The following is a 13,936-nucleotide window of genomic DNA, read 5'->3' on the forward strand; positions in this document are numbered from 1 at the left end:
CAGGTTTTCCAGCTACGTCCATGAACATGTTCTTCGACTCTCACCTTGTTTGAAACCCCCGGTTCTCAGTGTCCACCTTCCGTTTTGCCATTTTTGATGGGAATGTGAAAGCTAATGTCACTGTTATGGGAACGACTGTTAGACGAATAAATATTTAAATAAAGCGGCCGACTGCTTGGCGCGTCACCGTTGCATTGTGGGAAATGTAGTTTTGGTGCGTGTAAAAGATCTGCGGGCTCTCGGCTTGCTGCGGTCCGCGGGCCGGTTCTAATAATAAATCAATATCATCCCAGGGGCCACTGAAAACATTCTCGCGGGCCGGATTTGGCCCGCGGGCCGGCACTTTGACATATGTGCTCCAGAGTATAAGTCGCACCCCCGGCTAAACTATGAAAAAAACTGTGACTTATACTCCGGAAAATATGGTAGTTAAAACATTTTTTACCCACAGGTACAGATGACGACTGACGGAACCCTTTCTACGATGGAACCCTTTCTACGACTGAGAGCCTCCACAAGCATAGTTAAAACAAACTTAACCCTATCATGCAGCCTGTAACCTGGCTACATGATAAGCTGTCCACTCGAGTAACCGCTGTCCCTGAAAGGGTTAATTATATAGTGGGTCCTTAGAGCAATGTTTGCCAACCTCTATTGAAGCAGGGCACATAATTCACATTGAAAACTCGCAGCATGCCACTGTACAAAAAAGTGGATGCATAGTTTATTTTTGTACTTCTGTCATCCATTGGAAGAGCATTTAACCTTTCTGCCTGTTAGTGAGTAGGTTCCCTACCCCTGCTCTATGTCGTTGGCAAATGAAAATATATTTTTCGTGGTAAATAAATAATATTTTCGTCCAAAGTATGTGACATTGGATAAATTCCCACGACACACTCATGTGCCACGGCACACTGGTTGGGAATCACTGCCTTAGGGTATGACGTAGTACTATATTTTGGCAAGGAAAACATTCGTAACTACCATACAAATATAAATAAGTTAATATCAAAACCAAATACCAATAATGCTCTGTTTCATGGCAATTCCTGCATTTCACGTTAAAAAATATTGTTTGCCACTTTAGCGGTTCATACCACAAAGTGAATAAATAGCATTCCGATCAGGAGCTGCTCTTGATGAAAAGTTAACCCCTTTCAGGGACAGTGGTTTCTACAGTGAAGAGCTTATCATGTTATCAGGTTACAGGTTATCATTATTGGTGCATGAAAGGGTAAAATAATTTGAAGCCAAGACTGTAATACATACATTTTGAGTTATCTGACTAACACTATAGGATTAACATATTTATGGTCCAAATTCATGACCAGTTCATTTCTTACCAGCTGAGTGTTGTTCGATACAAGGTTCCAGATGATGGTGTTTGTGCTCAGGTCGCTCCCAGGCACCGTGTTGTATGAAGCCTTCAGGATCACCATCTGACCCTTCAGCACATCCAAATGGGTTTGGGGCATCAGGATCTCTGCCCAAATGCCTGCATGCACAGGGATGGAAAAAGAGACAAATGAGTGAAGAGGAGTCCTCTCTTCATTAGCCTTCGCTCATACTGACTGACTCTCTATATTCCCCCTTTCCCCCCCGTGAGAATACATTTAAATAAAAAAGCTAAATTAAATAAGTATCACATTGACACACTGACAAATGTGAGTTGCAATCATTGACCTTCGTTTGGCAGAGTATTCATGAGTATCGGATGGCACATGAAATATGATGACAAAAACAATCCATCAATCCGTTTTTAATACCGCTTGTGCTCATTGGGGTTGTGAGTCATCGGAGGCTGTCTGAGATGATACCCTGGATTGGTCTCCAGTCATTTGCAAGGCACATGGAAACAATCAAGCATTCACACAGACGTATTGGGCACACTTAAGGGCTGTTTTCGGTCTTTAATTAACCTGAGAAAATTGGGAGCATGACAAGGTCATTTGACCCAATTCAAGCGTTCATGTACTAGGTTGTACTGTGAAGCGGTGGCCAGAGAGGGGCAGCACAGAGCTTCAATACAGTTGGTCCTCACTCAACTGAAGGTCAGTCATAACTGTAATCATAGAAATATGAAATGCATATCACATTTTTGATAGGAAACACATTTGCTACTTGTGCAGCAGCACGTGCCTTAACCCTTTCAGGGACAGCGGATACTGCAGTGGACAGCTTATCATATTATCATGTTACAGGGTGCATGACAGGTTTAATGAAGATTTTGGCGTCTATGTCCTTAACTTTTCAGGGATTTTGATTGTGGTTGGTTCTTTGCTAATTGAAAATATATACTTCTGATCACTTCTATATGAATCTATTTTAGCAGTAAGAAAAACAAAATAAAATTCACAGGTATGGTTTGGAGAGGATACAAGACAGCAATACAGTACTAATGGTAATGATGGCATGAGTGTCCATAGGTGGGAGTTGTCATGCATTTATCAGTATGACTGACAGGTTGTGGTTACTTATGCAATAGATGGGACTCTTGCTAATTAAGGACATCAATACTCACCATCCTACACTGCTCTGCAAAAAAAAAGAGTAAAACTTCATCATCTTCATGAACAAGCATGCACCATGCATACATTATTAGCCTGTATCAATGCAAAGGAAGAGGCAAAAGTCCAGACGTTTTTGATGCTAGCAAATGTTGCAATCCTCTGTAATTGCAAACCCAAATTGAAAAGTGTCTTATTTTGTAGTAAAAGCCTCACGAGTAGCTCAACAAAAATCATGCTTCTGTGACAAGCTCGAGTCATCAGTAACTTGAAAAGTTGCAACTGATGTTGAAGCCGCCATCTCATACGATGACCAGACCCATTTTGTTGCGATTATTAAGATCGGAATTGTTCTGTGTAATGAAGGTAAAACTGCATGTTATTGATAGGTCAGTCAGTTTCTGCCTTTTATGCCTTGATGAGGGCCAATTGAATAGAACTGCATCAATGCCCCATGGAAAGAGATCTGAAGTGAGTAGGTGTAGCTATCAGTTACCTTGCCACTCTGGAGATAAATGAAGCAGATCAGTGGCAGCGGAGAGTGAATATGTAGGCTTAACTCCAGAGAGAATTGCATTAATTAAGTGCTATGCTGCTTTCGACAATATAGAGCAGGGATGTCAAACTCATGTGTGTCGCGGGCCATATTTTAGTTACCTTTTCCTTTGGAGGGCCGTTATGACTGAAACCATATAAAGAAGTCAAGAATAATGGTTTACTCCACTTTTTGTTTAAGTTACTGTCATGACGGGTTTGGTTCCAAGAAAATGCTTACAATATTCTTCTTATTTAATGAGGATGGGTATTTTACATTTTGGTACAGATTTTAGCTAGCATCATGGAAGTTGACATGTTTGATTTGCTTTTGCGGGCCTCATAAAATGAGGTGTCAGGCCGGATCTGGCCCCCGGGCTCTATATCACTGACACCAGTGATATAGAGCACATAGAACGAAAGGTTTTACAGAAGGGATAAAGTAGTGGTTAGCCGCTTCACAATGAGGAGCTCCGGGTTCGAGTCCCTGTGGAGTCTGCATGCTCTCTCCATTCTTTCCTTCCGCCACAAACCCAAACATGTATTTCAATTTAATGAACTCTTCATCTTGATTATCCTTATTTGTGACTGGTGACAAGTCCAAGGTGTAACCCTCCTTGCCACCAAATTTAGCTGAGATAGGTTTGTGTTACCTGACTGTAATAAGGACAAATGGTACCGAAAAATGGATGGCCCTGGCTCGATGTTTTGCCGGGAATTATGGGAAAACAGAACAGAGGCACTGGAAAAGAGGGATGCATGTGTTGACTGCTATTTAGAATCTTGGCAGATTTGCTGAAGGAATGACCTTGGTGATGAATGACACAGAGAAAGTTTGATGTTTAAACCAGTGGACATGTAAAGCTGACAAAAAGAGGCTTAATCATAAATAGCATGAGTGGCAGTGGACGGGTTCTCAAACGATTGCAGTGAGATTGAAAATGACTTCCCAGGGGGGCTACTATACGTCGCCACAAGTGAGAGTGGATACATAAAGGATTCAGTGACATGAACGATAACCTCCGACTTTCAACCATTATACCAAAAGATGTAGTGAATGAATGTAAACAGAACAGTATTAACCCTTTCAGGGACAGCGGTTACTACAGTGGACAGCTTATCATGTTATCAGGTTACAGGGTGCATGAAAGGGTTAAAGACCACGTAAAGCAAAAATGTGTCTTGCAAATCTGACACACCACAGTGAAGAGTCGTGTTAACAACCCCGCTAAGTTTTAATGAATAAAAAGAACCACCAAGAATATAATATGAGGCTTTAAAATGGTGAGAAATGAAGCCATTGTCACTGTCAAACGCTGTGGACATGTCCTTTCAATATACTTAAAAAGTTCAACTGTTAAATACCACCACAGTAAGCAGCAGCCTGTACGCAAACTATGGCTGACTGGTTAGCACATCCGCCTCACAATGCAGAGTTGCAGGGTTTGATTCCGGCTCCGACCTTCCTCTGTTGACTTTGCATGTTCTCCTCGTGCCTGTGCGGGTTTTCTCAGGGTACTCCGGTTTCCTCCCACATTCCAAAAACATGCATGGTAGGTTCATGCAAAAGTCTAAATTGTGCCTAGGTGTGATTGTGACCGTGAATGGTTGTTCGTCTATGTGTGCCCTGCGATTGGCTGGCAACCAACATATCCTCACAAGGGTCTCTGGTGTGCTGGAGCCTATCCCAGCTGTCTCCGGGCAGTAGGCGGGGTACACTGGTTGCCAGCCAATCGGAGGGCACACATTGACGAACAACCATCGGCGCTCACACCCACACCTTGGGACAATTTAGAGTGTTCCATTACCCTGCCATGCATATTTTTGGAATGTGGGAGGAAACTGGAGTACCCGGAGAAAACCCACGCAGGCATGGGGAGAACATGCAAACACCGCACAGGAAGGCCAGAGCCAGAATCAAGCCCTGCACCTCTGCACTGTGAGGACGGTGTACGAACTAGTCGACCACCGTGCCACCCTGTCCACATAAACATGCAATTTAATTTTAATGGCAGGAATTGCCAAGTATGTATCCAAGATGGGATGATATTGTTAGGAAAAGTAAGGATGTTGATTCAATCAGAGAAAAGGCATATTATCTCAGCAGTCAAGTAAAAAAAAAAAAAAAAGTGAAATATTAATGAATTCGTCAAGTAATTGCTGTCCTCGTAAACGAAGATAATGTGAGGTGCTAAAATGACTTCACTGATGGAAGGCAAACTCTTAGAATCCACGCCTAACCGGATTTCTTTAAGGCGAGATGTACATACACACACACACTGATCCAGAACATCTCAAACATGGTTAATGGATGACATATCCGGTGAGTATGCTTGTCGTGAAAGAACTGGGATGTTTTCAGTTTCCAGGAATTGTGTACAAAGATCCTTGCAACATCTGCATTACTTGGCTGTAACATGAGGTGATGCTTGTGGATGACTGGCACAACATTAGGCCTCATGATGTCATTTATTTCAAGGGACATTAACAATTTATAGTCCCATCACACAAAATACGACACATCATACAATAGAATAAAAAGGATGTTTTTTGTCAAAATGTCCAAGCATTTCGAGCTACGAGTTTTAGGCTACTCAAAAATGTCTGGGTTTTTTTTGTTTGTTTGTTTTTTCTTTTTACTGAACGCATTATAGAGTGGCTTTTAAAGTGAAATTGTACTAAACTCTTGTTAGGACATCTGGTTTGAGAATCTGTTGGACACAAATATTGTTGCCATCTGAAAAGAATACATAAAAAGTAAATAGCAAGCACTGACATAGACATGAGAGACGGACTGTTTTTGGTGTAACGCAATAAATTATAACTGACAATGGTTGTTTCGCAGCGGGAGGTAGAGTACTGAATCATAAAAGAGTCATGAGCTCAAATTAAATCACTTCTTTGAACATTCAGGAAACATACAATGCGTTTTAAAACGTGTCTTGTAAAACCACAAGCCTAATTTTTCATATTTTATATAAATTTTGTCGCTGCTAGAGCCATCACCTTTTTGTGGTGAAGGGGTTTCTGTGTCTCAGTGATCTGAGGAGCTCAGTTGTCTGGGGCTTGTATACTGCATACCCACATGTGCAGGATTAACACAAATACATTCTGTTTACTTACATGTCTGTCAATTTCTGTTTGCAATATTGTCTAAAACCCCTTGGTGGAAAAAAATAAGACAACAAATGCGAGTCTCAAATGAATGACTACAATGGTTGGAAAACTGAATGCGGTCGTACTTTGTGTTGGTAATGAGGACAGTCCAGTTGTTGGGAAAGGACACGAAGCGGCACATCAGCGCTGAGAATGGGATTAAACTGTCATCGCATTCCTCTGTTGAGTGAATTAGCGTCAGAGTCAAGTGTGTATTGTACACATGAGTTGCCCTGTGCTCTTTTGTGCAGCAATGGGGGCACAACATCAAGTGTTATTTCCCTTGATGAAAGTCTTTCCTGGGTGTGCACGTGTTAATGCGCAAAGCTCATGATTACAAGAACCACTTCCGATTGAGTCTGTTTACTTTTTAGAGACCTTACTGAAGATAAGGCATTATTTGAAGGGGTTTGATGGTACCAATTTCTGGGAAGCTTTTCTGGGTGGAGTGGGTTGGACACTTCCTCTTCAGAGTGTTATCAACCACTTTGTAGTCAAGAGTTGAATGGTGATTCGGCTTATATGATAGACGAGGTGCCACGAGGACCCATCAAAAAGCAACATTTGTATTTCTCAAGTAAAATGCAATGTATATAAAGTTCATGACCGCCAAAGACGTAATAAGTCGGTCAGGGTAAACCTGCATGCACCCAGACCACATAGTAAAGTGACAAATGACAGTCTGATGTTAATAAGTCAGAAAAAAAGACTTAAAATGGCTTTAAAAAATACATAAAAGGTTTAAAATAGTATAATAATATATGTAATGCATAAGTGTATACCGCTTATACTCAGTTAGGGTAATGAGTGAGCCTATTCCAGCTTACTTTGGGCAAGAAGTGCGTTACACCCTGGACTGGTCAGCAGCCAAGCACAAGGCGCACATAGAGGAAAAAAAAAAACATTCACACTTATGTTCATACCTATCGAAAATAAAGTCTTCAGTACACCTAACATGCTTTTGGAACATAGGGAAAATAGTGACAGTTGTCGAGATGGTTCAGTTGCAACACTTGCAATTGCTGCAATCAGTTTAGAATCACCCGATTCCCCTTGTGCATGCTTATTTTTAATTTAAAAAAAAAAAAAAAAAAAAGCACTGTAGTGTCAAAGTGACCTGAAAAAAATGTGAGGGGAAAACAATTTTGAGCAAAGAATTTTTTTTTTTTGGCTCATATTTTTTTATTAGTCTGCTCTGTCATCAAACTCATCAAATTCATTTAGCTGTGTGTTCATTGAGGGCGGCACGGTGATCGACTGGTTAGCACATCGCCCTTACAGTGTAGAGGTGCAGGTTTTGATTGTGGCTCTGGCCTCCCTGTGTTGAGTTTGCATGTTCTCCCCGTGTGCTGCGTGGGTTTTCTCCGGGTACTCCGGTTTCCTCCCATTATCCAAAAACATGTATGGCAGGTTAAGTGAGCACTCTAAATTGGTCCGTAGGTGTGAAGGTAAGCGTGAATGGTTGTACGTCTTTGTCGGCCCTGCAATTGGGTGTACCCCGCCTTCAGCCCGGAGTCAGCTGAGATAGGCTCCAGCATGCCCGTGACCCTTGTGAGGATAAGCGGATTCGAAAATGGATGGATTGATGTTTCTGACATAGTTTGTGGAAATGTTTTAACTAGTTTCTTGAAGCCAAGCTAGCTCATGACTAATGCAATCAAGGACAGTTTTAACAACCTTGACTGGGGTAAGTTGAAACATTTATAAAATTATAAACATTTGACTTGTGTCATGATATTTGAGGAAGATGAGTTTACAGCTTCACTAGTAGCTGATCTTCCAGGTCTAGTTCTACCAAATAACCAAGCCTGTGCTACAAGACTCTGTCCTAGCTACCAACCGAGCTTCTATTCTACTCTGCTTCTACTCATTCAAATTACAAAACTAGTATGAACTATAGTGCTGTTAGCCCTGACTTGAAGCTGCTTAGTTCTGCTAAAAAAAAGAGAAAAAAAAGCCTTTTTTCAAATGCATCTATGGTAACAACACATTTCACATACGGAGAGTGAATATGTAGGCTTAACTCCAGAGAGAATTGCATTAATTAAGTGCTATGCTGCTTTCGACAATATAGAGCAGGGATGTCAAACTCATGTGTGTCGCGGGCCATATTTTAGTTACCTTTTCCTTTGGAGGGCCGTTATGACTGAAACCATATAAAGAAGTCAAGAATAATGGTTTACTCCACTTTTTGTTTAAGTTACTGTCATGACGGGTTTGGTTCCAAGAAAATGCTTACAATATTCTTCTTATTTAATGAGGATGGGTATTTTACATTTTGGTACAGATTTTAGCTAGCATCATGGAAGTTGACATGTTTGATTTGCTTTTGCGGGCCTCATAAAATGAGGTGTCAGGCCGGATCTGGCCCCCGGGCTCTATATCACTGACACCAGTGATATAGAGCACATAGAACGAAAGGTTTTACAGAAGGGATAAAGTAGTGGTTAGCCGCTTCACAATGAGGAGCTCCGGGTTCGAGTCCCTGTGGAGTCTGCATGCTCTCTCCATTCTTTCCTTCCGCCACAAACCCAAACATGTATTTCAATTTAATGAACTCTTCATCTTGATTATCCTTATTTGTGACTGGTGACAAGTCCAAGGTGTAACCCTCCTTGCCACCAAATTTAGCTGAGATAGGTTTGTGTTACCTGACTGTAATAAGGACAAATGGTACCGAAAAATGGATGGCCCTGGCTCGATGTTTTGCCGGGAATTATGGGAAAACAGAACAGAGGCACTGGAAAAGAGGGATGCATGTGTTGACTGCTATTTAGAATCTTGGCAGATTTGCTGAAGGAATGACCTTGGTGATGAATGACACAGAGAAAGTTTGATGTTTAAACCAGTGGACATGTAAAGCTGACAAAAAGAGGCTTAATCATAAATAGCATGAGTGGCAGTGGACGGGTTCTCAAACGATTGCAGTGAGATTGAAAATGACTTCCCAGGGGGGCTACTATACGTCGCCACAAGTGAGAGTGGATACATAAAGGATTCAGTGACATGAACGATAACCTCCGACTTTCAACCATTATACCAAAAGATGTAGTGAATGAATGTAAACAGAACAGTATTAACCCTTTCAGGGACAGCGGTTACTACAGTGGACAGCTTATCATGTTATCAGGTTACAGGGTGCATGAAAGGGTTAAAGACCACGTAAAGCAAAAATGTGTCTTGCAAATCTGACACACCACAGTGAAGAGTCGTGTTAACAACCCCGCTAAGTTTTAATGAATAAAAAGAACCACCAAGAATATAATATGAGGCTTTAAAATGGTGAGAAATGAAGCCATTGTCACTGTCAAACGCTGTGGACATGTCCTTTCAATATACTTAAAAAGTTCAACTGTTAAATACCACCACAGTAAGCAGCAGCCTGTACGCAAACTATGGCTGACTGGTTAGCACATCCGCCTCACAATGCAGAGTTGCAGGGTTTGATTCCGGCTCCGACCTTCCTCTGTTGACTTTGCATGTTCTCCTCGTGCCTGTGCGGGTTTTCTCAGGGTACTCCGGTTTCCTCCCACATTCCAAAAACATGCATGGTAGGTTCATGCAAAAGTCTAAATTGTGCCTAGGTGTGATTGTGACCGTGAATGGTTGTTCGTCTATGTGTGCCCTGCGATTGGCTGGCAACCAACATATCCTCACAAGGGTCTCTGGTGTGCTGGAGCCTATCCCAGCTGTCTCCGGGCAGTAGGCGGGGTACACTGGTTGCCAGCCAATCGGAGGGCACACATTGACGAACAACCATCGGCGCTCACACCCACACCTTGGGACAATTTAGAGTGTTCCATTACCCTGCCATGCATATTTTTGGAATGTGGGAGGAAACTGGAGTACCCGGGTTCTCCCCACGCAGGCATGGGGAGAACATGCAAACACCGCACAGGAAGGCCAGAGCCAGAATCAAGCCCTGCACCTCTGCACTGTGAGGACGGTGTACGAACTAGTCGACCACCGTGCCACCCTGTCCACATAAACATGCAATTTAATTTTAATGGCAGGAATTGCCAAGTATGTATCCAAGATGGGATGATTTTTAGGATTAAATTAAGGAGGTTGATTCAATCAGAGAAAAGGCATATTATCTCAGCAGTCAAGTAAAAAAAAAAAAAAAAGTGAAATATTAATGAATTCGTCAAGTAATTGCTGTCCTCGTAAACGAAGATAATGTGAGGTGCTAAAATGACTTCACTGATGGAAGGCAAACTCTTAGAATCCACGCCTAACCGGATTTCTTTAAGGCGAGATGTACATACACACACACTGATCCAGAACATCTCAAACATGGTTAATGGATGACATATCCGGTGAGTATGCTTGTCGTGAAAGAACTGGGATGTTTTCAGTTTCCAGGAATTGTGTACAAAGATCCTTGCAACATCTGCATTACTTGGCTGTAACATGAGGTGATGCTTGTGGATGACTGGCACAACATTAGGCCTCATGATGTCATTTATTTCAAGGGACATTAACAATTTATAGTCCCATCACACAAAATACGACACATCATACAATAGAATAAAAAGGATGTTTTTTGTCAAAATGTCCAAGCATTTCGAGCTACGAGTTTTAGGCTACTCAAAAATGTCTGGGTTTTTTTTGTTTGTTTGTTTTTTCTTTTTACTGAACGCATTATAGAGTGGCTTTTAAAGTGAAATTGTACTAAACTCTTGTTAGGACATCTGGTTTGAGAATCTGTTGGACACAAATATTGTTGCCATCTGAAAAGAATACATAAAAAGTAAATAGCAAGCACTGACATAGACATGAGAGACGGACTGTTTTTGGTGTAACGCAATAAATTATAACTGAGAATGGTTGTTTCGCAGCGGGAGGTAGAGTACTGATTCATAAAAGAGTCATGAGCTCAAATTAAATCACTTCTTTGAACATTCAGGAAACATACAATGCGTTTTAAAACGTGTCTTGTAAAACCACAAGCCTAATTTTTCATATTTTATATAAATTTTGTCGCTGCTAGAGCCATCACCTTTTTGTGGTGAAGGGGTTTCTGTGTCTCAGTGATCTGAGGAGCTCAGTTGTCTGGGGCTTGTATACTGCATACCCACATGTGCAGGATTAACACAAATACATTCTGTTTACTTACATGTCTGTCAATTTCTGTTTGCAATATTGTCTAAAACCCCTTGGTGGAAAAAAATAAGACAACAAATGCGAGTCTCAAATGAATGACTACAATGGTTGGAAAACTGAATGCGGTCGTACTTTGTGTTGGTAATGAGGACAGTCCAGTTGTTGGGAAAGGACACGAAGCGGCACATCAGCGCTGAGAATGGGATTAAACTGTCATCGCATTCCTCTGTTGAGTGAATTAGCGTCAGAGTCAAGTGTGTATTGTACACATGAGTTGCCCTGTGCTCTTTTGTGCAGCAATGGGGGCACAACATCAAGTGTTATTTCCCTTGATGAAAGTCTTTCCTGGGTGTGCACGTGTTAATGCGCAAAGCTCATGATTACAAGAACCACTTCCGATTGAGTCTGTTTACTTTTTAGAGACCTTACTGAAGATAAGGCATTATTTGAAGGGGTTTGATGGTACCAATTTCTGGGAAGCTTTTCTGGGTGGAGTGGGTTGGACACTTCCTCTTCAGAGTGTTATCAACCACTTTGTAGTCAAGAGTTGAATGGTGATTCGGCTTATATGATAGACGAGGTGCCACGAGGACCCATCAAAAAGCAACATTTGTATTTCTCAAGTAAAATGCAATGTATATAAAGTTCATGACCGCCAAAGACGTAATAAGTCGGTCAGGGTAAACCTGCATGCACCCAGACCACATAGTAAAGTGACAAATGACAGTCTGATGTTAATAAGTCAGAAAAAAAGACTTAAAATGGCTTTAAAAAATACATAAAAGGTTTAAAATAGTATAATAATATATGTAATGCATAAGTGTATACCGCTTATACTCAGTTAGGGTAATGAGTGAGCCTATTCCAGCTTACTTTGGGCAAGAAGTGCGTTACACCCTGGACTGGTCAGCAGCCAAGCACAAGGCGCACATAGAGGAAAAAAAAAAACATTCACACTTATGTTCATACCTATCGAAAATAAAGTCTTCAGTACACCTAACATGCTTTTGGAACATAGGGAAAATAGTGACAGTTGTCGAGATGGTTCAGTTGCAACACTTGCAATTGCTGCAATCAGTTTAGAATCACCCGATTCCCCTTGTGCATGCTTATTTTTAATTTAAAAAAAAAAAAAAAAAAAAGCACTGTAGTGTCAAAGTGACCTGAAAAAAATGTGAGGGGAAAACAATTTTGAGCAAAGAATTTTTTTTTTTTGGCTCATATTTTTTTATTAGTCTGCTCTGTCATCAAACTCATCAAATTCATTTAGCTGTGTGTTCATTGAGGGCGGCACGGTGATCGACTGGTTAGCACATCGCCCTTACAGTGTAGAGGTGCAGGTTTTGATTGTGGCTCTGGCCTCCCTGTGTTGAGTTTGCATGTTCTCCCCGTGTGCTGCGTGGGTTTTCTCCGGGTACTCCGGTTTCCTCCCATTATCCAAAAACATGTATGGCAGGTTAAGTGAGCACTCTAAATTGGTCCGTAGGTGTGAAGGTAAGCGTGAATGGTTGTACGTCTTTGTCGGCCCTGCAATTGGGTGTACCCCGCCTTCAGCCCGGAGTCAGCTGAGATAGGCTCCAGCATGCCCGTGACCCTTGTGAGGATAAGCGGATTCGAAAATGGATGGATTGATGTTTCTGACATAGTTTGTGGAAATGTTTTAACTAGTTTCTTGAAGCCAAGCTAGCTCATGACTAATGCAATCAAGGACAGTTTTAACAACCTTGACTGGGGTAAGTTGAAACATTTATAAAATTATAAACATTTGACTTGTGTCATGATATTTGAGGAAGATGAGTTTACAGCTTCACTAGTAGCTGATCTTCCAGGTCTAGTTCTACCAAATAACCAAGCCTGTGCTACAAGACTCTGTCCTAGCTACCAACCGAGCTTCTATTCTACTCTGCTTCTACTCATTCAAATTACAAAACTAGTATGAACTATAGTGCTGTTAGCCCTGACTTGAAGCTGCTTAGTTCTGCTAAAAAAAAGAGAAAAAAAAGCCTTTTTTCAAATGCATCTATGGTAACAACACATTTCACATAGTCAGAACAAAGGTATTTCATCATAAGGCACCACTTGAGGGTGTTGAGCAATCCAGTCCCAATCGTATTTTACATCATGCGAAGGAGCTGGCAACGATGCAGCTTTTAGAACTAATGTAACGCGTTGAGTATTTTAATTAAACTCGGACCATTTTCTAGATCTTCCCACTCGAGCCCCTTGGAGCTAAAAGGAGCTCGGTCCCTTGTTCGTGACCTAACTTTTCCAAACAATCACACTGCTGTTCCCTCACATCCAGCGGCATGATGCAAAATGTATCTCATTATAGTGACTGTGATCACTTCAGATGATTTTCAAAATTGTATTATTGTTTTGTTGGGCATCACGACCAATGCGAGGGCTGTACGATCACACAAACGCACTCACGCACACAAACCCCAGCGATTGCAGGGCCGGAGACCAAGGCAGAACTCATCATCTGATAACCATGTGATTGTATTCCTGCGATTGACATTAAAGGGGAGACAGAGCAGCAGTCCACTGAGAGAAGGGGGGAAAAAAAAACTGATAAAATGGGGAAACTAAGATGGTGGGGGTGGGGGGGGGGGTTAAGAGGCGCGGGCGGGGGG

At 41.6% G+C, this 13,936-nt stretch overlaps 1 protein-coding gene across 2 annotated transcripts in view; it reads right to left on the reverse strand.

The window, feature by feature from the left end:
• The window catches only part of esama (endothelial cell adhesion molecule a), a 79,426-nt gene that overhangs the window by 7,061 nt on the left and 58,429 nt on the right, over positions 1–13,936 (reverse strand). For both annotated transcript variants that reach the window (XM_019857735.1, XM_019857734.1), the window contains one exon: positions 1,344–1,495. In XM_019857735.1, the coding sequence (XP_019713294.1) occupies positions 1,344–1,495 (152 nt within the window). The remainder of the gene's footprint in view (positions 1–1,343; positions 1,496–13,936) is intronic.

Source organism: Hippocampus comes, unplaced genomic scaffold, assembly GCF_001891065.2.
Source record: "Hippocampus comes isolate QL1 unplaced genomic scaffold, H_comes_QL1_v1.1 scaffold248, whole genome shotgun sequence".
Taxonomy (NCBI): domain Eukaryota; kingdom Metazoa; phylum Chordata; class Actinopteri; order Syngnathiformes; family Syngnathidae; genus Hippocampus; species Hippocampus comes.